Genomic DNA, 26604 nt, shown 5'->3' on the forward strand with positions numbered 1-26604 from the left:
GAGATAACAATCTCACTCATCCGGCCACTAATGAAGCTTTCGAAGTCAAAGCCTTGTTTCCTTCAGCAAGAGCTTAGACGTGCCGCTTAGTCACTCCAAACCTGCTGCTGAAATGCAGGTCACTGCATGGAGTTAGACCTACAAGACCTACAGCATTTGTAATCGACTGTAGTGTAAGATGTACTATATGATGATTTAGCTCTATCTAGTAGGCTATACATGCTTGGCTGTGCCAAAGACCCTAACAGAATGACCTCATAACATAGGCCTAAATCTCTCTTATACTGAGAAATACTATTGTTTCATTCACTTCCCTTTGACCTGGACTGTTGGAGCTCGGAGCTTAAGATATTCACTGTACCCTGCATTTACATCTGCAACCACGTGCATGTGACTAATAAACTCTCCAAATCTCCAAATCTCTAAATCTAACACACAGCTGTCTAATACCTAAGGATTCTGCCCCGCTATCTCTCTAGATGGCATTTTGAAACCAATCCACTGCATAGTTTGCCACCACCTATCTCCACTATGCAATTCCCTTCACTCTTTAGGAGCCTCACATCAGTGACAAAACAGATAAGCAAAATTAAACCTTGACACAAGATGAAATTATGCTTGTTTTAGTTTTTTTTAGGACCAAACATTTCATTAATGTAGGTAGGCTGTCCCAAGGATTTGAAAAGATTACATAGGCTGAGGTTAATGGGGGTTGATTTTGTGGATGTTCACCTTGGCCCGTAACAGTAAAACCACCCCCAAAAGATATAGCATGGTACGTTGAAGAGGATCATCATGCTGAAAGTGAGAAGGGGGGAACAGAAGGTACCATGGCCATGCTTTCCAGGTTTATAGGTAAACATACGATGTTTACTATATTTAAACTACATTAGATATAATGTAGTTTAACTAGAATGGCACGTAACAAATGCACATACTAGTAAGCAAAATCAATGGATATCACTCTAACCAAGCTATTCAGCAGCGCTAATAAATGGTTTGTTGTTTTGTGGCTTTGATAAAATGCTTACATTTTATTAACATAACCATCGTATTAACTTGGTTACTTGCAGTACTCTTACTAACTTCTTATCCATAGTCACACATTGTGTACTTGTCAAGGGACATGGATCACTCTTTGTGTTTAACCTCTTGCTACTGAAATCACCTTCCTTCCTACCTCATAGCTGCATTCATACCGTCCAGAAAACAAGGTCTGTGCCTTCCTGTTCTTAATATGCTCATATAGAAAATTAATCAGATATGAAATAACATTAGACATGTATTGATGATTGATACATGGGAGTGAGGCATTTTGCTGCATGATGTCTGTAAGTGGTAATTTGCACTGTTGCCAGAGTAATTTATAGCAAATGTGTGTTCTGCTGTCATGAATTGCTATATAATGTGATATTACTAGCCTATACCTGTGTGTGATTACTTGCTCAATTTGTTCCCAGACACCGTAATTATACTCCCAGAAGCTACTACAGACAACTGGTCTATTTACCTTAATTATTGATCGCTGTAATACATGGTCATTACACGTCTTCTGGTTGTTGATATTGTAGTAGGATAAAATCTAATAGTACCATTAATTTCAGTGAATTCGAATTTCAAATGTCATAGTTGTTTGCAGTTATAAATAGACCATTACAGTTTATCTCAGTCTGACTTATTATTTGGTAGTACTATGGTACAAATACTCTTAAAGGGGCAGTTCAGACAAAAACTTGATTTTTCTGTGTTTTATATATATTTCCACACCATGAGGTTGAAATGATACTGTAAAATAATGACAATTATGATAATGCACTTCTAGTGCTCTATTTTAACAAACCTAACACAATGGTAAATCTAAGGGCTCTATTTTAACAAACCTAACACAATGGTAAATCTAAGGGCTCTATTTTAACAAACCTAACACAATGGTAAATCTAAGGGCTCTATTTTAACAAATCCAACACAATGGTAAATCTAAGGGCTCTATTTTAACAAACCTAACACAATGGTAAATCTAAGGGCTCTATTTTAACAAACCTAACACAATGGTAAATCTAAGGGCTCTATTTTAACAAACCTAACACAATGGTAAATCTAGGGCTCTATTTTAACAAATCCAACACAATGGTAAATGTAAGGGCTCTATTTTAACAAACCTAACACAATGGTAAATCTAAGGGCTCTATTTTAACAAACCTAACACAATGGTAAATCTAAGGGCTCTATTTTAACAAACCTAACACAATGGTAAATCTAAGGGCTCTATTTTAACAAACCTAACACAATGGTAAATCTAGGGCTCTATTTTAACAAATCCAACACAATAGTAAATGTATGGGCTCTATTTTAACAAACCTAACACAATGGTAAATGTAAGGGCTCTATTTTAACAAACCTAACACAATGGTAAATCTAAGTGCTCTATTTTAACAAATCCAACACAATGGTAAATCTAGGGCTCTATTTTAACAAACCTAACACAATGGTAAATCTAAGGGCTCTATTTTAACAAATCCAACACAATGGTAAATCTAGGGCTCTATTTTAACAAATCCAACACAATGGTAAATCTAAGGGCTCTATTTTAAAAAACCTAACACAATGGTAAATCTAAGGGCTCTATTTTAACAAACCTAACACAATGGTAAATCTAAGGGCTCTATTTTAAAAAACCTAACACAATGGTAAATCTAAGGGCTCTATTTTAACAAACCTAACACAATGGCAAATCTAGGGGCTCTATTTTAACAAACCTAACACAATGGTAAATCTAGGGGCTCTATTTTAACAAACCTAACACAATGGTAAATCTAAGGGCTCTATTTAAAAAAACCTAACACAATGGTAAATCTAAGGGCTCTATTTTAACAAACCTAACACAATGGCAAATCTAGGGGCTCTATTTTAACAAACCTAACACAATGGTAAATCTAGGGGCTCTATTTTAACAAACCTAACACAATGGTAAATCTAAGCCCAGGTGGTAGCGCTATAGGTTCAGAGGTGTGTCAGAAATAATTTTGCTATTTTCACTATTACAATTATTGGTGCACTTGCTGGCCTTGGCGTGAAAGGGCTGGGTTTTGATGAATAAACAAGTTGTTGGTATGTTGAGTCTTGGCCCCTCACTGGCCAATCAGAATGTGCTCCATGGCGAAATATATGGGTGCTTCAAGTTGTGTATTTACGGTCATTTATGTATTGCCTTGGAATCAACAGCAATTCCAATGTTAGTCCGTTATAATTTGGCAAATGACTTACAGAAACTAAATAACAAAATGTAGACTTATCTTATACGGTGACCAAATATGTTTTCTGAACATAATCAGAACCATCTTACAGATCAGATCATATTCACACATCTACAGGAGTTGCATTGCAGGTGTGCCACGGAGTTGTCACCATAAAACCAGGAAGGTGAATAATTCCAATAAGTTGTAATAAGATTAAATGTTTTGACAATGTTTTAACAACAACAACAATAAATAAATAAATGTAAAAGGTAATTATATCATAAAGATGCCTGGATGAAAAAGACAGGCATTGCTGTTGAACCAGCCTTCGTTGGGCCTAGGGTAAGAGAGGGCTTGGGTTTTGAACATATGAAACAGAAAACAATCAATTGTCACAGGAAAATAACTTCTAAATACGAGATTCACCGGTACAGAGGTTCTCATCTCTCATTTCATGATGGGCATGGACTTTGTAGCCTAAACAAGGGACCTGCATGGCTAAAATAATGTGGGCCTGCTTACAATGCATAGATAAAAAGGGAATGTCACCTCACTATTTGCTCCTCTCAAACTTAATATTTTCATAAAACTTTGGTGATTAAGATTTATTTCCAAGTGGTCTCAGGAGTCAAACCCTTGATTTCCAAGCGGTCTCAGTAGTCAAACCCTTTATCAACAGGCTTGACTAGGCAGGCTTGAAATGCCAGTCAAGCCAGTTTTTACATGACAAAATAGCAAACTAACGTGCATTTGACACTAGCACCACCTTAAAGCCAGCCAAAAATAGAGCCCCTAGTGTAAGAGCTGTTTGAGTAGACTGCCTGAAATGTCAGCTTGTTTGGCTGAGTAGGAATTTTTTATACCAGGCGGTATAAGTTAATAGACCAATAACAAAGAGAGTTTTCCCTCTCTGCCAATAACAGATCGTTTTCAGGTGACACATCCCTCCCATTAGCCTCTACAATTAGGCCATTCTCTCTGAACACTCCCAGACACTCCTAGCTAAATTCTTGCTTGAGAAATTGCATTTTGCTAAGAAGAAAATGTTTTTTTCTTTTTTTTACCATTTTACTTGAAAACAATCCCAGTAAGGTACTAAATTGTTAGTCAGAAATGATTTGATATTCAGATGAAAACGGCTGAATTTGACCTTTAATTAAGAACAGACGTAATTTATATGGACATGAATTTACCAGTACTGCATCTTCTAGCATGTGTTTCCATGTGCATACTGTTTATACAGTAAGTGTGAGTTGTTGTCTTGAAGGTATTATTTTGTTTTGTTCGGTTCCGTCTTCTTTTCGGTCTGGGGTTTTAATGGTTTTGAATTGCTGTTCATACCCAGCATCATCATAACCATGAGAGAATGAGAGGATTCTTAAAGGGGAGATTGTTGGTACTACGCGTCTCTGTTTCACTACCACAGAAAATAACAACTCTTCACTGACAGACTCTTTGTGGATTGACAATTTTTAACCTATAATTCTCCTCAAACAAGTCAACCTGTGTGAGTTTGTCTTTGTGGTGTCTTGCATCATGGAGCACTGTCATTATGTTTATACCACATGCTGCAACGTAATATAGAGAAAGCATTATGTTGGACATATCGACATATCGATGGTATGGAATAATGATCATGGTAGTATACATACACACCACTAGATGTATGTGGTTTAGGTGAGCAGAGAGCAGCATGTCAGGTGTAAGCATTATGAGTACACAATAAAGATATTGTGCAGTGTGTTGTCTTGAAAACTCTCAATACATTATGGGTCTCTTTGGTTATGGCCCAGTGCACTGAATGTCACTTTTCATTCAAGGTTTTCTCACCATGTTAAGATACACAGTTCATTCTGTAGTTGCAGGGATGTTTGCAGAGGAAAAAGAACCAGTTGCTAAAGTAGAGGACGAAGAAGAAGATGAAGAGGAGGATGAGGAGGATGAGGAAGAAGTGGAAGATTATGATGAGGATGAGGATGAAGAAGAAGAGGAGAATGAGCATGAGGTTGAAGGGGAAGAAGATGAGGATGAAGAAGACGAGGATGAAGAAGAAGCTGATGATGAGGATGAGGAAGAATATGAAGAAGAGGAAGAAGAGGACGAGGAAGCAGCAGCTGAGGTTGAGATAGATGAGGATGATGATGATGATGATGATGATGATGGTGAGGCAGATGAAGAACAGCCTGCTGCAGTGGCTGAAGAAGAGGATGATGACGATAAGGATGTTGGAGATGATGATGAAGAGGCTGCTGCGGAGGCTGATGATCTTGAGGAGGAAGAGGCTGCTGATGATGATGAGGAAGGGGCTGCTACTGCTGAGGATGAAGAAGATGATGAGGAGGAGGAAGAAGAGGCTGTTGCAGCGGATGAGGTGGCTGAGGAGGAGGGAGATGATGGTGAGGATGAAGCTGCTGCTGAAGTCACTGCTGAGACGGATGATGATGATGATGAAGAAGAGTATGAGGCTCCCATTCTGATTGATGTTGATGACACAGTGACAGAAGCATCTGCTGGAGATGAGGACAGAGAGGAGGATGACACCACAGCTGAAGCTGAAACTGAAGCAATTACAGATGAGGATGCCAGTGATACTGCTGTTGCTTCCACTGATGATGACCATAATGAAGAGGATGAAACTAATGATGCCAGTGTTGAAGTCACAGAGGATGCTCCTGCTTCTACTGCAAATGACAACAACGATGATGATGATGGTAAACCCATTGACCTAGAAGATAACGATGATGACGATGATGATATCAAGGTCAATCTTGCTGATAGTGAGGATATTGATATCTCAGACACATTAGCTGAGGATACAACTGATGACTCTACAGATAGTTTAGAGGACACTGATGATGACATTGTCAGTGAGGACAGTGGTGCCATCGTTGATGACGTTGACAAAACAATGGAGGATTCAGGTGAGACTGTTAGTGATGTCACAGACATTTCTGATGACACAGCAGATGATGATGATGAGGGGAAGGATGCAACTGAAGTGAACTGCAAAGATGATGACGCCGATGAAGATGATGGCATCACACCAGGAGCCTTTGATAGTTCTGCTCCTGAGGAAGATGATCTATCCAAGGATGAAGAAGAGGATGATGATGATGGCATTGATGACCTTCTTTTGACAGGTATTGACCAGTAACTTTCATTCCTCTGATGTTTCATCATCATGCATAACCCTCATACCTGTGTAGTACTGTCCATGAGAAGGTAATAACATTCATACATTATCAACTAACTGGTCAGAATTAAAACTAGCTGTATGTTTCATAGGGTACGTTATTGATTTTACAATTAATTATTTATACTGCACTCAAATCTGATATACAGTATAGATAAGAGATCAAATGAGTCTGAATAGTCTACACTTTTTGCAGATCCATAATAGAACAATCTGCCTTGAAACTAAAGCTTTCTCGGAGTCACATTATACAGCATCACAAAGATACCTTTTTTACCCATGAGTGATGGTTGGTGATTTACTTAATACAGTATGTATTGTTCCTTGTAACAAGGCCTTAAATCATATTGATACATTCAGTAGGAATTATTACCTTAGGACTGCCCAGGATATTCTTAATGGCATAAATGATGATGTTTGACACAAATAATATACAGTACAGTATGTAAGGAAGCCCAATGATGGAAGGATGGAAGACGCATGAATAGAGTGATGTAATAGTACACTTGATTTGTATATTGGTTATGTAATTGTCAACCAGAGTGGCCCAGGTAGACACAGTAAATACTTCTGTTCCTCAATACACAATGAAATTACACTTTTCAATGACACTCCAGTACAAAGAAGATGGTGGTTACGGGGTGATAGAAGTTGTTGTCCCTCTGTAGCAAGGCCTGTGTGGATGGAATTTTATCCAGTATGGTGCCTCCACAACAAACCAGGAAAAGTGATAAGACATGAATGTTTTCATGACACACATTGTTTAATGTTCTAGTTTAGAAAAATGACTTGGTTTAGAATAATGTTGGTCTTATTTCCAGATGATACACTGGTTAGGTTTGGCAACGGACCAACCTAGACATGAATATTGATGAAATCAGGCGAGGAGGTGTGTGTGGCCATGCATGTTCTGGGGTTGTGAGGGAGATCCCCGTATTCATACTGGGTAGATCAGAAGGTAGCATCTGCTGTTGCTCTGTAGGGTTGCCAGCCCAGTACCTCTGTAAGGCAGGGGGTACCAGAGGCAGTTTTCATGTGTGAACTTGCCACTCATCAAGCTCCTGTAGCTAGTTATATCCTCCGGGAGGTCGGTCAAGGGCTTGTGATTTCTCACAGTCCATTTTTGGCTACAGTCCATTTTTTTCCATTAGCAGTTGAAGTAGTGGCGGTTTATGTAGGAAGTGTTGTAGAAACAATAGTATTGCCACTGTTTTTTAAAAATTATATTGAAATGCATTTATCATTCGTCATCTTATATCATATTTGTATACCATACTTACTCACCACATGCACAGCTTTCACTAATATGTCACCATAGCCTTGCTTTGATAGTTAGTAATAGTTTAATAGTTAGTAGTACCATCGCATCAGTAGATTACTAATGGTGCCGGCTTGATTAAAGATATTTAATTTCTGCCATCTTTGTAAATCTGTTGAATCTTGAATTTGTTATGTAAATACTTTACAGAGAATTTACAGGTTTTGTGTGGCTCAGTTAATAGAGCATGGTGCTTGCAACGCCAGGGTTGTGGGTTCAATTCCCATGGGGGACGAGTGTGGAGACACATATTATGAAATGTATGCACTCACTAAGTCGCTCTGAATAAGAGTGTCTACTAAAACGTAAAATATAATTGGCTAAACTTAAACGTTATCGTTCAATGTACCAGCGCTCAACGGTAAGTCTGTTCATATTGAAGCTCTCATTATTTTAATGGCAAAAGATGCCATTCATCCGATCAATATGCTTTCAAAATATGCTGCCAACATTTGATTTTATGATATAACTAATTGCATGCATTACAGTAACGCCACCTGTTGAAGAAACAATAACCCCGCTTTCTGAAGAGGCTAAAGAGACTGAAGTAGAGGAAAAGACAGAAGAGATCCAAGGTGAAAACTACCCATCATGCCATGCTTCTCTCACTCTTAGAGTTCAAATGGGTACCAAATGTTGTGTAACATACTGATGTTAGTACCAAATTAATCCATTGAAAGTCAGCATGACCCTTACAATAGCTGGGTAATATCCCCTAATGCAAAGTTAGGTTCCTCATTGATGCATTGAAACCTAGCAAAGCTATTCAGTTGCAGCTGTGAGTATATTCACAGAGATCATCCCTCCAGAAGCACCAGAAGAGGAGGAGGAGACTGAGGAACCATCTGCTGAACCAGAGCTGACAATAGAGGAAGCTTTGAAAGAAGAAGTAGTGGAGGAAGAGACAGCAGAGCCCGAATCCAAGGAGGAGGTAGAACCCATCACTGATACCAAGGAAGAGGAGGAGGAGGTAGCACCAGAGCATGGACTCGAGGAGGTGGTGGTAGCAGCATTGCCTGAAGCCGAGAAGGAGGAAGATGAGGTAGCTGAGCCCAAGGAGGAGGTAGAACCTGCAGTCAAAGGTAAATAAAAAGAGTGGGACGATGCAAGACACAGTCTGAGTGTTTGAATGGATGTGGGTGAGGTATGGTAAGGATAAGGAGAGAGAGAGTAGAGTATGAGGAGCAGGGAGGTGGGAGAGGAGAGGAAGGCCTTAGGCTAATTCTTTGATCTCTCTCCGTCTTCTCCATTACTCATTTTCCCATCTGTTCCTTTTTATCAATATTAAGTATATGTCTCGGTGGCTGGCATGTCTGCATGAGACTGTCTCAGACTGTGCCACTCACTATACTCTTAGAAAAAAGTTGCTATCTAGAGTTCCTTGGCTGTCCCCATAGGAGAACCCTTTGAAGAACCATTTTTGGTTCCAGGTAGAACCTATTTGGTTCCAGGTAGAACCTTTCCACGGAGGGTTTTCCATGGAACCCAAAAGGGTTATCCTATGGGGACAGCCAAAGAACCCTTCTGGAACCTTTTTTTCTAAGAGTGTACCATAGAGAATGTTCAATAACAATGGTCTGGTTTTGGAGTTTATCTCTTTACCCTTTCAGCTTTAGTTCACCACGAAAGCTAAAGGTCAACATCATTCTAATAGGCTAATGAAAATATGACAAAAAAATCATCCCCTTACAAATACGTGAATCAAACATTTGTCAGAATTATATCAAAGCTATGTACAGTATGTATGCATTCCGTTGAGGTACCTCAGCTTGAAATTCCTTATTATCTGCTCTGGTAGATAAAAAATATAATCATTTTTATATGGCTGAGTTGTGATCAAAGGAATGTTATTGCTGCTTGATGTGCCATGTTTACTCTAAGAGGCTTGGCACATGTTTTCCCCTCCAGTGATATTGTGCGTTATACAGAATGGTCATGGTCACATTTCAACAGAACAGCTGAAGCATCCACAACTACTATAACATATTTGTTGTATTCTGTTTTAACATTCAGGACACTCATTTTTATTGGATTTCTTTCTTTTTATTGAACCTTTATTTAACTCATCACACGGTCAAGATACCATTCCATCCTCAATGTCTTGGAATTGCCATTGTCAATTGTGTTTACGTTTGGAGACATGCTGTGAATGATCTAATCTGCAATGGTAGGGAAATGTGACGTGATAGAAGTTGAAATAACTGCCATTGTGGCAAAGTATGTAGATTCCTGTGGGTTTTAAGAGCAAAAAAATATACCCAGATTACCCCAGAGTCATTGTTTTACGTTAGATAGCGTCACTGCAGGCGGAATTGACGTGCTATCTTACGTAAGATAATGCCCCAGTGTAGCATACAGAAGTGCAATTGGAAATTGTGACCTTGGGACTACAAGGATCTATCTGAGCAAAGCATAGTTCTGAGACATTGAGCATTAACTTTTCCACATCCCAGATCTTTAAACTGTATTGTAGTGAATTCTTCTTTCATAAAACATTAAGGTCCTCACCTTAAAGGTACCTCAAGTGCAGAGTATCAAAATTCTTAGACATTTGTAAATTTGTTTTTTTTAGGGGGGTGCAAACACAGATAGAACCTTATGGTTCTGAAATCTGGGTTCAGCCATAAGATTCTATCTGGTACAGAATGTTACAATTATTTATATTTCAATAGAAAAGTACAGACATTTAATGATGTAATAAAGAGAATACCTTTCCTTCTTTCTAATCACATCATCAAATTTATAAATACATTTTTATCACACAGTTGTTAAAGCGATAGTTCCCTAAAATGACAAATACACAATATCCCATGGAGAACTAGCAACGTTGCTAAAGCTTAGCTCTGGATGAGTAAACTGATATATTTTTCTGGTGTCTGACACCCGAAATCAGTAAACTACTTGATAGTTATTAGTCAATTGTGGTATGTTTCCAATGCACCTTAAACATGCTCTAAGGCTCCTGTATGTATTTGTTTTTACCATAAAGAGCTTAAGTGGTGGCTATTCTTTTGAAAAAGTGGTGAAAAAAATCTAAGCAATTGCAAAAGAAACGAGAGCCTATGTTATGAATAATCAAGGACTTGGGACTATAAGGTTCTATCTGCAAAATGTATGGTTTTGAAATCATTTGTATTTTTCACATCCCAGATCTTAGAACTGTTTTGTGACGTCTTGTCAAATAGAACCTTATAGTCCCAAGGTCTCTAAATGACAGTGTAGCTCCCACAAGGCTTAGGGCTGTAGTGGGCTCTGAGGTCTAGATGTACACACCATAGAGGCTGGAGACAAATCCACAGGATTGTATAGGAGCCAATCCTCCTGTGGGAGAGGAAGAGGACGCAGTCTGCACAGTCACAGTCCCTACAGGATGCAAAGGCAAAACAGGATCAATAGTATGAGAGAGATTCAGAGTAATGATGGCCTTTGAGGCAAACACTTGTTGCATGCTACTAGATGATGATCTGATGGCATGACTTTCATTATATTTAAGGTCAATGGTATTGCCTCTCAAGCTATTTTGAATGATCAAGTCAAGTAGGATGTGTAAGTGCCAAATTCTAGCAATTGTTAAAGATATTTTTAGTTTAGAAACATTTGCATAATTTATAAGCCATAGAAAATTATCCATACCACCACAGTATTTGTTATTGTCAGTGAAGCACAAACACAGAAATACACTATGTCAGCATTTCCCAAACGTGGCTGCTATTGAAACGTGGTCCCTTGAGAAAATCTATAATTTTAAAATGTGCTTTGCATAGGTACAATATATGCAATCAAGTCAACGAAGGGTATTTTACACTGTTAGAATACACATGGATTTCATTATTATGTGTTGAGGAAACCTGGGGTAGACTGGAATTTTGTAAATATAATCACATAGCGAGGCAAGATAACATTTTAATTGGGGTCCCTTGTAATTTTTTCATGTTAATTTGGAGAGTAGAAAAAGGCTGGGAACTCATGCCCTATTTCCCCCATGATGCACTAGATGGGAGTCTAGGTTCTGAATCTAACAGGAACTTCCTGTAGGCTAGCCTGAGAGGAACCACTCCCCTTTGCTCCTGCTGATGTCTTAGAAACATGACATCATAACACTGATGTGGATTTACTGTCCATTTTCATATAGCTCATGCCAACATGGACTTTGTAGAGATGGACTTAGCTTCCATGCATGTATACATTTAGATCATTTAGATCAGGGCTGAAATGATTGACACCCTTGATAAAGATTAACAAAAATGACTGTAATGTATAAAATAAATTATTCAAATGTTGAGCTATGTTGTGTGCAAAAATGGGAAATTAAATTATGTTAAATTAATACAATTGCTCAGAGAAAGAGATGTGGTTTAACGAGTAATTATTTTTTCTCAGAAGTAGGGGTCAAAAGGATTGACAACCCTGTTTTCAATAGCTTTAAATACCTGACCTTGCAAGGATAACAGCACTGAGCCTTTTTCTAAAATGTTTAATGAGTTGGAGAACACATTGGGAGGACTCTAAGACCATTCCTCCATACAGAATCTTTCCAGATCCTTGATATCCTTTCGTCTGCACTAATGGACTGACCTCTTCAACTCAAACCACAGTCTGGAGACTGAGATGGCCATTGAAAAATGTAGATTTTGTGGCCAATTAACCATTTCTTTGTGGATTTTTATGTGATTATTGTCTTGCTGGAAGATCCACCTGCAGCAAAGTTTCAGCCTCTTGGCAGAGGCAACCAGGTTTTTTCTTAAAATATCCTGGTACTGGCTAAAGTTCATGATGCTTTTGATCTTAATAAATTCTCTGTTGTTTGTGTATGAAATCTTGCCAATATTGTACGTCACTAAGAATGATCATATTTATTTTCCATTTATAAGAAAGGTGAAATCTTAATGTTATTTATAATTTAAATGTTACTATATTTAAAAATCATTTCAGGTATGTCAAGCCATATTGCCCCACTTTTCTTGAATAGTAAAAAAAATTATATTAGATTTTTCATATTTTCATAATATTTGTACTTGAGCTTGTGTCCTCAAAGTGATTAGACCTCAGCAATTTAAAGCTATTTTTAACCAGAAATGTGAGTTCCAGACCTTTCCAAAACTATGCAACATTACCAGTCATTGTTTATGGCCATCCAGTGGCCATCTCATTGCCCTGTCATTTAACAAGGGACCAGTGGAGGCAAAATACCCCGATAACACCAAAGATCCAACACCATATTTCACAGCAGAAGATCCCTCCCAATGTGTTCTCCAACTCATAAAACATTTTAGAAAAGGCTCCGTGCCGTTGTCCTCATAAGGTGAGGTATTGAACACAGAGACACCTACAGTATAATTCTGACCCCTACCTTTTTGAGACAAAAAAGCATTACTTATTAAACAAAATATTTTTCTCTGAGGAATTGCATTAGTATAAAGTAACATCATTTCTCATTGTTTTTGCACAAAATATGTCAATAATTTCGAACCCCTCTGTAAATCAATCACTCCTGTTGGCAATACTCTTCAATACTCTTGTACACTAAGTGCAGCTGCCCACTTACAGTGTACTGTAGGAGTTATTAATTCTCTTCAGAATCTGAGGACACCTTGCCACACCAAAAAGTATTATGTTAAAGTCTGTGGAACAGATTATTCTTCAGTCTCGTGACGCGGTTTGACCTTAAGCCTCGGAACAGGATTGGTTGACAACTGTTTCTTTTTGTCATGTCTTGCAAAATCTTTGTCTCTCCTCAAGCTGAAAAGTGTCCAACAACTGAGCATCTATTGTATATGTTATTTTGTGTTTGCATCTGGCTGAGAAAGAAGAACACTGTTCAGACTACAGTATGAGTAATAACATATATTTTAATTTGATAGAATGGGAAACTACACTATATATTCATATATCTATTTACTCTATATTTTTATATTTACTAATGGATCAGTGATATATTTACTAATGGATCGATCAGTGATATATTCCAGAACGGATCCAGAAAGGGAGCTGATCGTGACATCATGGTCTTCTAGTTTTACTGTCCTGTTTTGTCCTACAGCCCTAAAGCATGCTTTACATGTTGACATTTTTTCTCCAGCATTCGTGTTCAAACTGCAAAAGGAGGACAAGACTGAAACAATTAAACCTCCATCTTTTGAAATATATTTCTCTTGGAATCCCTGATGATTTCAATCAGGATAAAGAGAAATGCTTTGTTTTATCAGCTTATACAATACAAACAGAAAAAAATAAGATAAAGGAATAATTGTTTAATAACACAGATCATGTACTTGACCGCAGGGCTGAATAGAATCAAGGAAGGAATTAGCATTTTTGGCTAAAAGCTTTCAAATGAGATCAGTCTCAATGTCCCCGAAAGCATCAGAGAAGCAGCTTCAAATTTGATTTCTGCAGCATGATCTTTTGATTTACACAAATTGGAAGTATTGTGGTATCCTTATATTATATTTCCCCACTGATTATGGCCTCAAGCACTATGGCAACCACCATTATTTTTCTGTTATTTGCAACTTTGTCATTGGATGCTAGATTCAGCTGCATAGGTTTGCTGTGAAGATCCCATCTCTCAAGTGAAAGGTTACTGTTTAATCAAAATGTGTCACATTAATTCTGACAAATTCAAGCAATCCAGATTTCTAATAAAGCTGTCATATTTGCATCCTGTAACTTACACTTGCCACTTTTCAAATTAATTCCAGTCGTAACCTTTTTTTATTTATGAATGCATAATGTTAACGCTACAGTACAAGAGATCTGACTTTTAATGAAGGAAACATGCGTATTGTTAGTTCAGAAAATCCCCTTTTTGGTTGAATATTGATTTTCTGAGTAGAAAAATCACCCTCTTGGTTGAAGAATTAATTATATTCTTTGTTTGTTATTCACCTAACTTTTCTCCCCCCTGCTATTGAAGCATGTCACTACAGGTCTTTTATGAGGATATATGTGTATGACATCAAAGGAAAAGAGCTCCATCTTACATTTATGTTGATTGATTATTTAGAAGAGGGTTTAGTATACCAGACCATTTGGCTGTTTACATATTTATTTGTATTGATCAGTGAATCAATTTCTTTTTCAGAGGTAAAGGTCCAGCAAGCTGCTACTCCTGCACATCAAGGTATATCAGTAGCCTTGTCGGTTATTGATCTGAACAGGGGCGCAACTTTCACTGGGGACAGGGGGGGACATGTCCCCCCCCACATTCTGAAATGTCATTTTTGTTCCCCCCCCCCCAGTTTTATCATTGGAATGTGATACAAAATGAGGCAATGGTGTGCTTTAGGACCATGCGGATGCCTCCAAGCGGTCGGGTAGGCTGTTTGGAGTGTTTATTAAAAAATATATATATATTATGTTCCCCCACTTCTAAAACCAAAGTTGCACCCCTGCATCTGAATATCATTGAAAAAGAGAAACGAATAAATAGTGACATGTAAATACAAAGATCTATCGTAAAGCTTAAAGCTGTGCATTCCATTTTACAGTAGTGTGCCCTTGTATGCATTCATCAAAACCAAAAGAGCCTGAAAGTGAGCCAGCGGAGGAAAAAGGTATTGATATACCACTAATAGATCAATATCATGCATGGTTGTGGAGAAGTGAGAGCTGTTCATTACTAACCTCTTCATATCTTTACCATACTTTTGGCTGGCCTTATTTCTGTGAGTAGGGCTGTGTTCCCCTATGGGTCAAATGTATTTGTATAGGACAACTATTGGAGTGATTCTTTCTGCTTAATATTACATTTACATTTACATTTAAGTCATTTAGCAGACGCTCTTATCCAGAGCGACTTACAAATTGGTGCATTCACCTAATGACATCCAGTGGAACAGCCACTTTACAATAGTGCATCTAAATCTTTTAAGGGGGGGGGGGGGGGGGGGATATAGCCTTGGATGTAGAACTGGCTGTCATAAAAGTGTCTTATGACTTTGAGAGGATGCCTACGTGTAGTAGACTTAACACCTTTTTCTGCTTCTGACTTATTGGGCTATTGGCAACACTTAAAACTTTGGTTTAATGATATCAGTGTTATAAGTTTCATTTATGGCTTAAATGTTGTTGTAGACATACTAACTATCAAGTAATTCAAAGTCCATTGCTACAACTTGACCCATATGTGCTGCAGGTTTGCAGTGTTTCTACCAAACATAGGTTAATAAAAGTTCAGTAGTGAGTAACTCCCCAGTAACTCAATTTTGACTTATGGTTTGCGTTTCTTTGGTTTTGCTTCTCAAAGTCGCCATCTAGTGGAGAGGTTTAGATAAGCCATGCATTAGGGTGCGTTTCTCTAATTGCTGGTATATATCTGTGTCATATGTAGCTAAACATGTCAAGAGGAAAGTAGCCAAGCAAGGTATGTTAGAGTCACTTTATCCTTCATGTGGTTAGGAATAGCAGCACAGTAGTGCATCGCTTCATGCTCCCCAAGGAGGGTGTTGGTTGCTGTTGAAGTAAGAGCTTATGTAGAAGTAGAGGAATGAAAAGCCCTTAACAGGCCCTAAACAGCACTAAGGCACTCTTAATGTGTAACTGCACCATATAGAAAGTACCGTAAACTGTGGTAATCCATGTATACTGCTGTGCCAGTGATGATGATCTCACTTTTTTGCCTGCTGTATATTTATAGAAGCAGCTTTTCTATTAACATAAACATCTTAATTGCAATTTTGGAGAAAATGCTCAGTGGAAGTTTTCAGATAAAGTGTGCTTTTGTGTATTACCATGTTTGTAACTGGGAGCATGTGGAAACCTTAGAGAGCATGGCATTATTGAACCTTGCCTCAATAGGCATAATACTGGCCCCTGCTGTTTGAAAATGGGCAAATCTACATTGGTAACAGATATAGAGCCCTCAAACGCAACTCTGGACCTAGAAGCCAGTTCCACTGCATTCATTGTTCCTCTCTAATCAGAGACTTATTTAGACCTGAGACACCAGGTGGGTGCAATTAATTTAATTATCAGGTAGAACAGAAAACGAGCAGGCTTCAGACCTCGTAGGGTAAGAATTGAATGCACCTGATATAGAGTATGTATCCTACATCTATACATCTCTATACAATGTGTCAATGTGTTTTCTATTTGATAGCTATATGCTAGATATGCACATGACATGAGCATTGCATGATACAGTATGCACTCTGAGTTGTTGACTTTGTAGTGTCTCAAGCATGGTGTAAGAGAAAAGGTTTAGGCAATCAAAATGAACACTGGACTGTAACAATTTCATATTAGATGAGTCTGAGAGTATTTTAAAATGAACTAATAATATACATTTACATATACAACTTTATGACTTGTTTGACCATAACCATTTCCTCATCCACAGCTAAAAAGGCCACTCCTGATCGGAAGAGTATGTGTTGTAAAGCTGATATTTCATGTTGCTTTGAATGTAGCTTTGAAAGTAGCTTAGAGACTAGAGAGGTTTGATGAACCAAGTCAATCTTAGTGCAAAGCTGTTCATCTTTAAAGTGGTAGAGGATCTTTAATTCTCTTCAGGTTGATCAGAAATCTTTTTAAAATTAAAGATGAAACAGAGATTGAATTGTAGATTCTTGATGGTTTATCCGCTTCACCGCTTAGCCACATTTGTCAGAAGTAGTTAGCTGTACAGTATGATTATGCCAATTATAATCTTAGCTATTGCAATTCTCAAACATTTGACATTTTCAGTAATTTTTCTGTCATATGGTTTTATTTTAAAACAGCTATACATTCAAATCAAATCAAAATATAATATAATGTTATTGGTCACATACACATGGTTAGCAGATGTTAATGCGAGTGTAGCGAAATGCTTGTGCTTCTAGTTCCGACAGTGTAGTAATATCTAACAAGTAATCTAACAATTCCACAACAACTTCCTAATCACACAAATCTAAAGGGGTGGAATAAGATTATGTACATATAAATATATGGATGAGCGATGACCGAGAGGCATAGGTAAGATGCAATAGATGGTATAAAATATAGTATATACATATGAGATAGGTATGTAAGATATGTAAACATTATTAAAGTGCCATTAATAAAGTGACTAGTGATCCATTTATTAAATTGGCCAATGATTCCTGAACGTGTTCTCTAAAAGTTTGGCATTCAGCTTTGGCATACAACTACAGCACTAAGTAAGAATGTGTATATAATGTTCCCTTGTGTCATGTATTCTGTGTTCATTTTCAGAGGCCCCTAAAAAGGAACCAGCAGTGAGAACTAAGAGAGGTACCATTGGAAAACGATGTATTTTCTGTACATTTACTGTGTATTTCAATGTTGATAATACATAATATTAGGTAATGCAGAAACATGCTGAAGGTACTAGTTGCTCTATTTATGAGAAGAACATCAATGACATATTCATTATTGTTATGTGATTTTTTTCTATTATAAAGAACGAGACATGTGCAAGCCAGTTGAGAACACAAAAAGGAGAGGTAGGACTAATCTTCATTTTCAGCTTATTATCACATCTCTGAAAGACAAATGTTTCATCTTGAGGAGATTTTGAAATATTTATTTAAGTTGAATGGCAAGTACAGTGAACTTATGCAATAGCCTACTATATTGTCTGTATTTGAAATGAAGAACAGATTTACACACAAGTGAAATGCTGTTTGCAAGTTATTTGAATAAAACAAAATACAACAATGAATAAATAAAAAATATTCTAAGATTGCTTTGCCCCTTTGAATGTGTGGTGGAACATCTCTCTGTAACTCCTCTAACAATGTCATTGAACCAGAGGTTGCAAGGCAATTGGAGTTAGAAGAGGCGATCAGAAAGAGAGGTACAGTATTCTTTTAAACAGTACAGGCCCAAGTTGAATGACTTAGCTATATATATGTATAAAGGATATGATATATAAAACATATATTCGATGATTTGTCAATGCCCCTGAGCAGTACAGTGCAGAACAGTACAGTCTTCTATATAGTTTGATGGATACAGAACAAAATACTCAATGATAAAAGGTATTCTTTTCTCAGTGTCTTACAATTCATGAAAAGACAGACATAGCACTCACTGCTTAAAGAAAGTAAATCGTCTGGTTTTAAACTGCCCAGTTTTATTTAGTTCAAATCAGTCAAATATGTGTGGAGATCACCCTCTTCTCCTCAGTTCTCCTAGTTGGGAGAGTAAGGTCTTTAGAGCGGCTGAGGTGGAAAAATACTTCAAAGTCACCGATCAGATGTAACCCCGCTGTGCCATTCCCTTTCCCTCCTTAGAACTCAGACTTAAAAAGGAAGTGAAGGAGAAGTCCACAAAGAAAGGTAACTCAGTCATGCATTAATTAAAGCTTTTTTTAAGAGTCAGAGTCTGTGCCCGGACTTGTGTTATGTCTGTCCAACACCTCATGTCTTTATTTCTGTCCTCTTTTTATCATATTGCAGATTCTCAACATGTAGATGCGGGGGTACCTGCACCTGCACCAGGTAAATGTGTCTTCTTCATGGTACCGTTCAGATAGCATTGTCTCATCTTAGGACACATTGCAGTACGAGAGAACATACAGTAGACAAGAATCAGACCACATTTTGAGTATGTTGTCTTTCTATCATGTACATTGAAACACTATTTCAAGCAACAAATTATTCAATACATTGACATTTCATAGCATGCATGTTCTGTATGAATGTGTGATGTTGTATGTTGTAGTTCCCACCTGTCAACCCACACCAGTCTACTGGCCATCATCACCTCCTGGCTGGTATCGTAAGTATGCACTAACGCTATGAAGCACCTCCTAAAGGTACTGTATAACAATAGTAATAATAATAACTTTATTATTTGCTTCATACATATTCATATCAGTGGTAATTGTTGTTCTGTATACTGTATGTCACTCTTCTATTACAGTAATAATACAATCCTTAATACATTCCTTAATATATCCTGTATATGTCACGTATAATATGTTGTGTGTATGTTCCGTATATGTCCTGTATATGTCCAGTATAATATGTCCTGTACATATCCTGTATATGTCCAGTGTAATATGTCCTGTATATATCCTGTATATTTCCAGTATAATATGTCCTGTATATGTCCAGTATAATATGTCCTGTTTGTGTACAGTATAATATGTCCTGTATATGTCTAGTACAATATGTCCTGTATATGTCCTGTTGTCCAGTATAATATGTCCTGTATATGTCCAGTATAATATGTCCAGTGTAATATGTCCTGTATATGTCCAGTATAATATGTCCAGTATAATATATCCTGTATATGTCCAGTGTAATATATCCTGTATATGTCCAGTATAATATGTCCTGTATATGTCCAGTATAATATATCCAGTATATGTCCAATATAATATGTCCTGTATAATATGTCCAGTATAACATGTCTCGCATAATATATCCTGTATATGTCCAGTACAATATGTCTTGTAAATGTCCAGTATAATATGTTCTGTATATGTCCAGTATAATATGTCCTGTTTATATCCTGTATATGTCCAGTATAATATATCCTGTATATGTCCAGTATAATATATCCTGTATATGTCCAGTATAATATTTCCTGTATATGTCCAGTATAATATGTCCTGTTTATATCCTGTATATGTCCAGTGTAATATATCCTGTATATGTCCAGTATAATATGTCCTGTTTATATCCTGTATATGTCCAGTATAATATATCCTGTATATGTCCAGTATAATATATCCTGTATATGTCCAGTATAATATTTCCTGTATATGTCCAGTATAATATGTCCTGTTTATATCCTGTATATGTCCAGTGTAATATATCCTGTATATGTCCAGTATAATATGTTCAGTATAACATGTCTAGCATAATATGTCCAGTATAATATGTCCTTCTCAAACTTGACTGAAAATAATCCATTTATCTTCCAGTGCATCACATATTCACAGACAATCCATTCCCACCTACAACTATGACAGGTATTTGGTATTATTTTAATTATTTCCAATTAGGTAATTAATTGTTAACATTAACACTATTTAAATGTGTCTGACATGTCTGCAGAGCTCTGTGTTGTAATTATGGCCAGAAGTTAATCCTGATCATGTAACCAGACCAAGAAAACCTCCGACCCCTAGTTACTAGGGCTGAGAGTTATCTACTTCACAGCCTTTTCCACATACACCATTTACTGTACAGATATAGGATCTTAATTTGAGCCAATGTTCTATAGCAGGAAAATAATATTGCAGTAACAGGAAATTGGAATTATTATATAGATTACAATTCATGTACATTTTTGTAAGGGTTGGTGCATTTTTCATGAGTGAAAATCCAGCCTGAAATTTCAAAGTGGAAATTGCAAACTTCAGAAGCCTTTTTTAAACCAAAAAACAATTAACTACAGGTTTTTCCCTGCAATGCAACAATGTTCTCCTGCAACAGGGTGATCAAATTAAGATTCTACATCTGTATGTCTTTATGTCCTTGTATAGGTTTCTAATTATTATCGCTTGGTAAACATTGATGTATTGTTAACAATAACCATTTTGAAAATACTAAAGATCTCCATCTTTAAGTTGCTCTGCACAATGTTCCTTTATTGTTCTATTGTGTCAGTTGTGCCTCTAGTTACAGTTGCATTTCCCAGCAGTTTCCTGGTGTTTCTCACCGAAAAGGTCTTGTGATTACAACTTAAAACAAACAGTAGACATATACTGTACATTTTCTAAATAAATATCAACAATATGCCCTATATTATTTAAAAATACATTCTGTCTTATGAATTACTTTTATAATTTTACCAAGTGTGCAATGAAAAGACACTGTAATGGGAAGTTAAGTGATCTGTCTTCCTGCTGTTTAACCTTATTTAACACACCTTGTTTTTTCCCTTGTTGCTCAACACCTCAGCTACTTTTTTCTCCTTGTCATCAGATGTCATTTTAATTGGCTAATATGTTTGATTCACATGTTTTATCCAAAGTTGCATTATACACGAATTTACAACTTTTTTCAGCATCTCCACTGCATATTCCAACAGCTCATCCAACTCAGTCATTTTATCAAGCTCCTCCAGCGTATCAAGTTTATCAAGCTCCTCCAGCTCAACCAGCAGCTCCAGTTCAACCAGCTGAACCAGCACCTGCACCAGCTACTGAACCAGCTGAACCAGCACCTGCACCAGCTACTCAACCAGCTGAACCAGCACCTGCACCAGCTACTCAACCAGCTGAACCAGCACCTGCACCAGCTACTCAACCAGCTGAACCAGCACCTGCACCAGCAACTCAACCAACAGATCCTGCACCTGGACTTGCACCGGCAACTCAACCAGCTTCATGGACTCAAGGTAATTATTCTCTCAGAACTAAAGCTCTAACTTAGCTGGTAATATTGGAACTACAAGGTCATTTTCACTAAAGGGACAGAGTGCTTGCAAATCAAATGTATATTATAAAATATAATAAAATGTATGTATATTGCTTTTCCACACAGATAGACATAATAGTTTGTGAGGAAAACAGTAATCTTCTGTTCTCTCCGTGTAAATGAGAATGCTCATATCTGATGTCCTATTTCGATTTATTGACCCTTGATACTGTACTTGAAAGGATACTCTTAACAGACGTTTTTTTGTCATTGAAGAACCACAGGCTCCCAAAGAAAAGCAGACGGCTGCCACCATAAAGAAGGGTATGAACATATTGTATTGATTCAAAGGGATACACTTACATAACTTGTTCTTGTTTGACCTGAAAACATTATTCTTAACCCTCAGTTCCAAAGGAAAAGACCAAGGCAGCTGCCCCAAAGAAGGGTAAGAGACTCTCTACATACCAAATCATCCTTCACACTAACTGAAAACATGTACTGAATATATACTGTTATGTAAATGCACTCAACAGTAAGGGTTTCAGTGTTAGAAGTTACCTAAGGTAAAGGTATATAGCTGCTTATAAGTGTTACACCAAAGCATACACACATCAATAAGATGTTCTACTGATATTTTGTCAATAATGTATTTTTTCCAGAGCCAGAACCCCCTAAAGAAAAGGTTAAGAAGCAAGGTAACAATTTGTACAGTTGAACTGCATCATTGCTTTCTGTATTTTAATACAGTTATTATCTCTTGCCTTGTATTCTAGACGCTGTGGTGTCCAAAGAGAAGGTCAAACCAGCTGTTGTAAAGAAAGGTACAGATTTTGTAGTGCATTATTAATAACATACTGCATGCTTGACTTTTATTGGAAAATATTGAGCATGATGTTGTCATTCCAGAAGCTGTTGTCTCCAAAGAAAAGACAAAACCTACCACAATGAAGAAAGGTACTTTATTGCATGTTGTAATAATATTACACATAACATTAGCTAGCGAGCTAATGTTAGCTAGCTAATAGTATACTTTAACTTGAAATGAAAACAACTTTCTGACAAAATTAGAAACATGCAATATCTGAAAATTTTGCTAGCTAGACAATCTTGCCCGTATACATCGATGGACGTTTCTCCCTCTCTGTCACGGATGCCATGGTTGCCCTTAGTTTGAAGATGTAATCCAGAGACAGGTGTTTCATGCAACAGTCTTCTGTGTTCTCTTTTCAACTCCCTTTCCATATTTGCAATCAAACGGCAGAAATTTCTCCATATCCTTAGCCATCATACTCCAATTCCACCGGGCATTCCACTGATTTCAAAACTCGGTCCTCCAGAAAGTGGAGAGCAACACCTTTTCAATTCCACTTTGTGATATCTTTTGAAAAAAGCAGCATTAGAAAGGATTACCTACACATACTGACCAGCTTCTGTTATAGACAGGAGCGTGCTACATGGCAGACCAATCCGAACTCATCTCTCGGCATGTCCAGCCCACCCATTATCTCAGCCAAACATCCCTAGCGGGAAGGTTCCTAGCTTTTTCCTTGGCTAAACCAACTAGGCTCTTAATTAACAATTGTATTTGTATTTACAGATGGCATACAAGTTTGTTATTAAGGCACATGAAAGTTCACATGTTCCAGAAGGCATTTCTGCCAAAAAACACATTTAGATTTTTTTTTAAAGTTTACGTTCAAATGGCTCTCCTGTGAAGTAGTGACGCACGCCTAGGCACCGTATATTTTATACACTGCCTTTGGAAAGTATTCAAACCCCTTGACTTTTTTTCACATTTTCTTACGTTACAGCCTTATTCAAAAATGTATTAAATAAATACAAATCCTCAGCAATCTACACACAATACCCTGTAATGGCAAAGCTAAAACAGGTTGTTAGAAATTTTGCAAATTTATAAAAAATAAAAAACAGAAATACCTTATTTACATAAGTATTCACACCCTTTGCTATGAGACTCGAAGTTGAGCTCAGGTGCATCCTGTTTCCATTGATTATCCTTCAGATGATTCTACAACTTGATTGGAGTCCACCTTTGGTAAATTCAATTGATTGGACATGATTTGAAAAGGCACACACCTGTCTATATAAGGTCCCACAGTTGACAGTGCATGTCAGAGCAAAAAACAAACCATGAGGTCAAAGAGCTCCGAGATAGGATTGTGTTGAGGCCCCGATCTGGGGAAGGGTACGAAAAGATTTCTGCAGCATTGAACGTCCCCACGAACACAGCGGCCTCCATTATTCTTAAATGGAAGAAGTATGGAACCACCAATACTTTTCCTAGAGCTGGTCGCCTTATCAAACTGAGCAATCAGGGGAGATGGGCCTTGGTCAGGGAGGTGAACAAGAACCCGATGGTCACTCTGATTGAGCTCTAGAGTTACTGTGGCGATGGGAGAACCTTCCAGAAGGACAACCATCTCGGCAGCACTCCACTAATCATACCTTTATGGTAGAGTGGCCAGACTGAAGCCACTCTTCAGTAAAAGGCACATGACAGCGGCTTGTAGTTTGCCAAAAGGCACCTAAAGACTCTCAGACCATGAGAAACAAGATTTTCTGGTCTGATGAAACCAAGATTGAACTCTTTGACCTGAATGCCAAGCGTCACGTCTGGAGGAAACCTGGCACAATCCCTACGGTGAAGCACGGTGGTGGCAGCATCATGCTGTGGTGACGGTGATCAGCGGCAGGGACTGGGAAACTAGTCCTGATCGAGGGAAAGATGAACAGAGAAAAGTACAGAGAGATCCATGATGAAACCCTGCTCCAGAGCGCTCAGGACCTCCAACTGGGGTGAAGATTCAACTTCCGACATAACAACGTCCCTAAGCAAACAGCCAAGACAACACAGGAGTGGCTTCATGACAAGTCTCTGAATGTCCACGAGTGGCCCCGCCAGAGCCCGGACATGAACCCGATCAAACATCTCTGGAGAGAACTGAAAATAGCTGTGCACCGACACTCCCCACCCAACCTGGCAGAGAAGAATGGGAGAAACTCCCCAACTACAGGTGTGCCAAGCTTGTAGAGTCATACCCAATAATCAAGGCTGTAAACACTGCCAAAGGTGCTTCAACAAAGTGCTGAGTAAAGGGTCTGAATACTTATGTAAATGTGATATTATTATTTTTTATTTTTTATAAATTGGCAACAAACTCTAAAAACCTATTTTTGATTTGTCATTGTGTGGTATTGTGTGTAGATTGATGAGGGGGGGAAATAATTTTATCAATTTTAGAATAAGCCTGTAACCTAATTAATATAATGTGGAAATAGTGAAGAGGTCGACATTAATTCCTAAGTCACTGTATACGTTTTCCTTTTAGAGTTGTTCAGTTGGTGAATTTAAGTTATTGGTCTGTGTTCTTTGTTTCAGAGGTTGTTGTTTCCAAAGAAAAAGCTAAAACAACAGCTGCCAAGAAAGGTAACGAATATATTTAGTTGCTATGGGATTCACAATGCAACATTGAGCTGTATGAATACTGTATTTTGAATGATGAGCATATTTTGCATTTTCATTGTTTCAGAGCCTGTGGAAAAGGGCAAAATAACTCCTACAAAGAAAGGTAACAACAACTTAGATCAAGTTATTTCATTTGATGAATTAACATATATTCTAACTGTGGATATATTATGGTTTTAGAGCCTGCAATCTCCAGAGAAAAAGTCAAGACAAGCACTACCAAGACAACCACAAGCACTTCCAAGAAAGGTAATACTGTATTTCACAAATGCTAACTTGAGTAGATACTTACTATTAGTTGTAGTGAAACACTTCTTACATGTCTTGTTTATCTCAGAACTTCGTGCTGCAACAGCCAAAGCTGAATGGTCGCTTGTAAAGAATGGTATAGCGCTTCTTAATCCCAATTTGGCTTAATTAACTTTTTCAATCAAGGCGATTATTATTGGTATGCTTTATGAGTACATAATGTAATAAATTAATTTGTCTCTGCACCAGTTGTTTCAGAACCTGAGCCCCTAAAAGAGAAAGCCACTCCAAGAGTCCCCACTATGAGGAAAGGTAACCACACAAATGTAGTGGTGCCAATGGTAAAAGCCATGGCAAGAGTTGTCGCTATAAGACCCATCCCTACAACAAAAGGTAACCAAACAGCAATGCAAAAGTTCATCAAACTAAATATAGATTATTTTCAGTTAGATACAATGACAATTGGAAACATGCTGTTTAACTGTTCTAACACTTTTATCTCCTGCAGTGAAGGAGGAGAAGCTATCCAAAGAACCTGAGACAGGTAAAATGTATCCGTTGTAACGGTGTGTAGGGCAGAAACTGTTCATTAGAAATGTTATAAAAACAAGTATATCGTCTTTCATTTTTTTTATCTTGCATGTAATTTACTGAATAATGAATTAATCAAAACGTTTTCCATCACCAAAAGAGAAACCAAAAGCGGCAGAGAAAAAAGGTGCAAATTATTTGACTGTGTTTTGAGTAGATTTATTTCCAGACATGTTAATTATGTTTTCCTTTTAGAGTTGTTCAGT

General features: G+C 37.6%; 1 protein-coding gene across 41 annotated transcripts in view; it reads left to right on the top strand.

The window, feature by feature from the left end:
- LOC139556277 (proteoglycan 4-like) overlaps window positions 1-26604 on the top strand; it is a 71564-nt gene that overhangs the window by 23179 nt on the left and 21781 nt on the right. For 21 of the 41 annotated variants that reach the window (XM_071370057.1, XM_071370048.1, XM_071370054.1 and 18 more), the window contains 27 exons: window positions 748-855; window positions 1188-1214; window positions 5096-6376; window positions 8236-8322; window positions 8557-8829; window positions 14832-14870; window positions 15238-15303; window positions 16080-16112; window positions 17945-17983; window positions 18154-18195; window positions 18504-18548; window positions 18988-19032; window positions 19153-19194; window positions 19418-19474; window positions 20628-20675; window positions 21716-22048; window positions 22345-22392; window positions 22478-22516; window positions 22731-22766; window positions 22845-22892; window positions 22978-23025; window positions 25472-25519; window positions 25623-25661; window positions 25739-25807; window positions 26057-26200; window positions 26316-26351; window positions 26499-26525. In XM_071370057.1, the coding sequence (XP_071226158.1) occupies window positions 748-855; window positions 1188-1214; window positions 5096-6376; window positions 8236-8322; window positions 8557-8829; window positions 14832-14870; window positions 15238-15303; window positions 16080-16112; window positions 17945-17983; window positions 18154-18195; window positions 18504-18548; window positions 18988-19032; window positions 19153-19194; window positions 19418-19474; window positions 20628-20675; window positions 21716-22048; window positions 22345-22392; window positions 22478-22516; window positions 22731-22766; window positions 22845-22892; window positions 22978-23025; window positions 25472-25519; window positions 25623-25661; window positions 25739-25807; window positions 26057-26200; window positions 26316-26351; window positions 26499-26525 (3147 nt within the window). Of the gene's footprint in view, window positions 1-747; window positions 856-1187; window positions 1215-5095; window positions 6377-8235; window positions 8323-8541; window positions 8830-14831; window positions 14871-15237; window positions 15304-16079; window positions 16113-17944; window positions 17984-18153; window positions 18196-18503; window positions 18549-18987; window positions 19033-19152; window positions 19195-19417; window positions 19475-20627; window positions 20676-21715; window positions 22049-22344; window positions 22393-22477; window positions 22517-22730; window positions 22767-22844; window positions 22893-22977; window positions 23026-25471; window positions 25520-25622; window positions 25662-25738; window positions 25808-26056; window positions 26201-26315; window positions 26352-26498; window positions 26526-26604 lie in introns of all 41 variants that reach the window. The other 20 variants (XM_071370021.1, XM_071370037.1, XM_071370028.1 and 17 more) reach the window with 17 other exon arrangements.

The sequence above is a fragment of the Salvelinus alpinus genome, chromosome 27 (assembly GCF_045679555.1).
Source record: "Salvelinus alpinus chromosome 27, SLU_Salpinus.1, whole genome shotgun sequence".
NCBI classification, from domain to species: domain Eukaryota; kingdom Metazoa; phylum Chordata; class Actinopteri; order Salmoniformes; family Salmonidae; genus Salvelinus; species Salvelinus alpinus.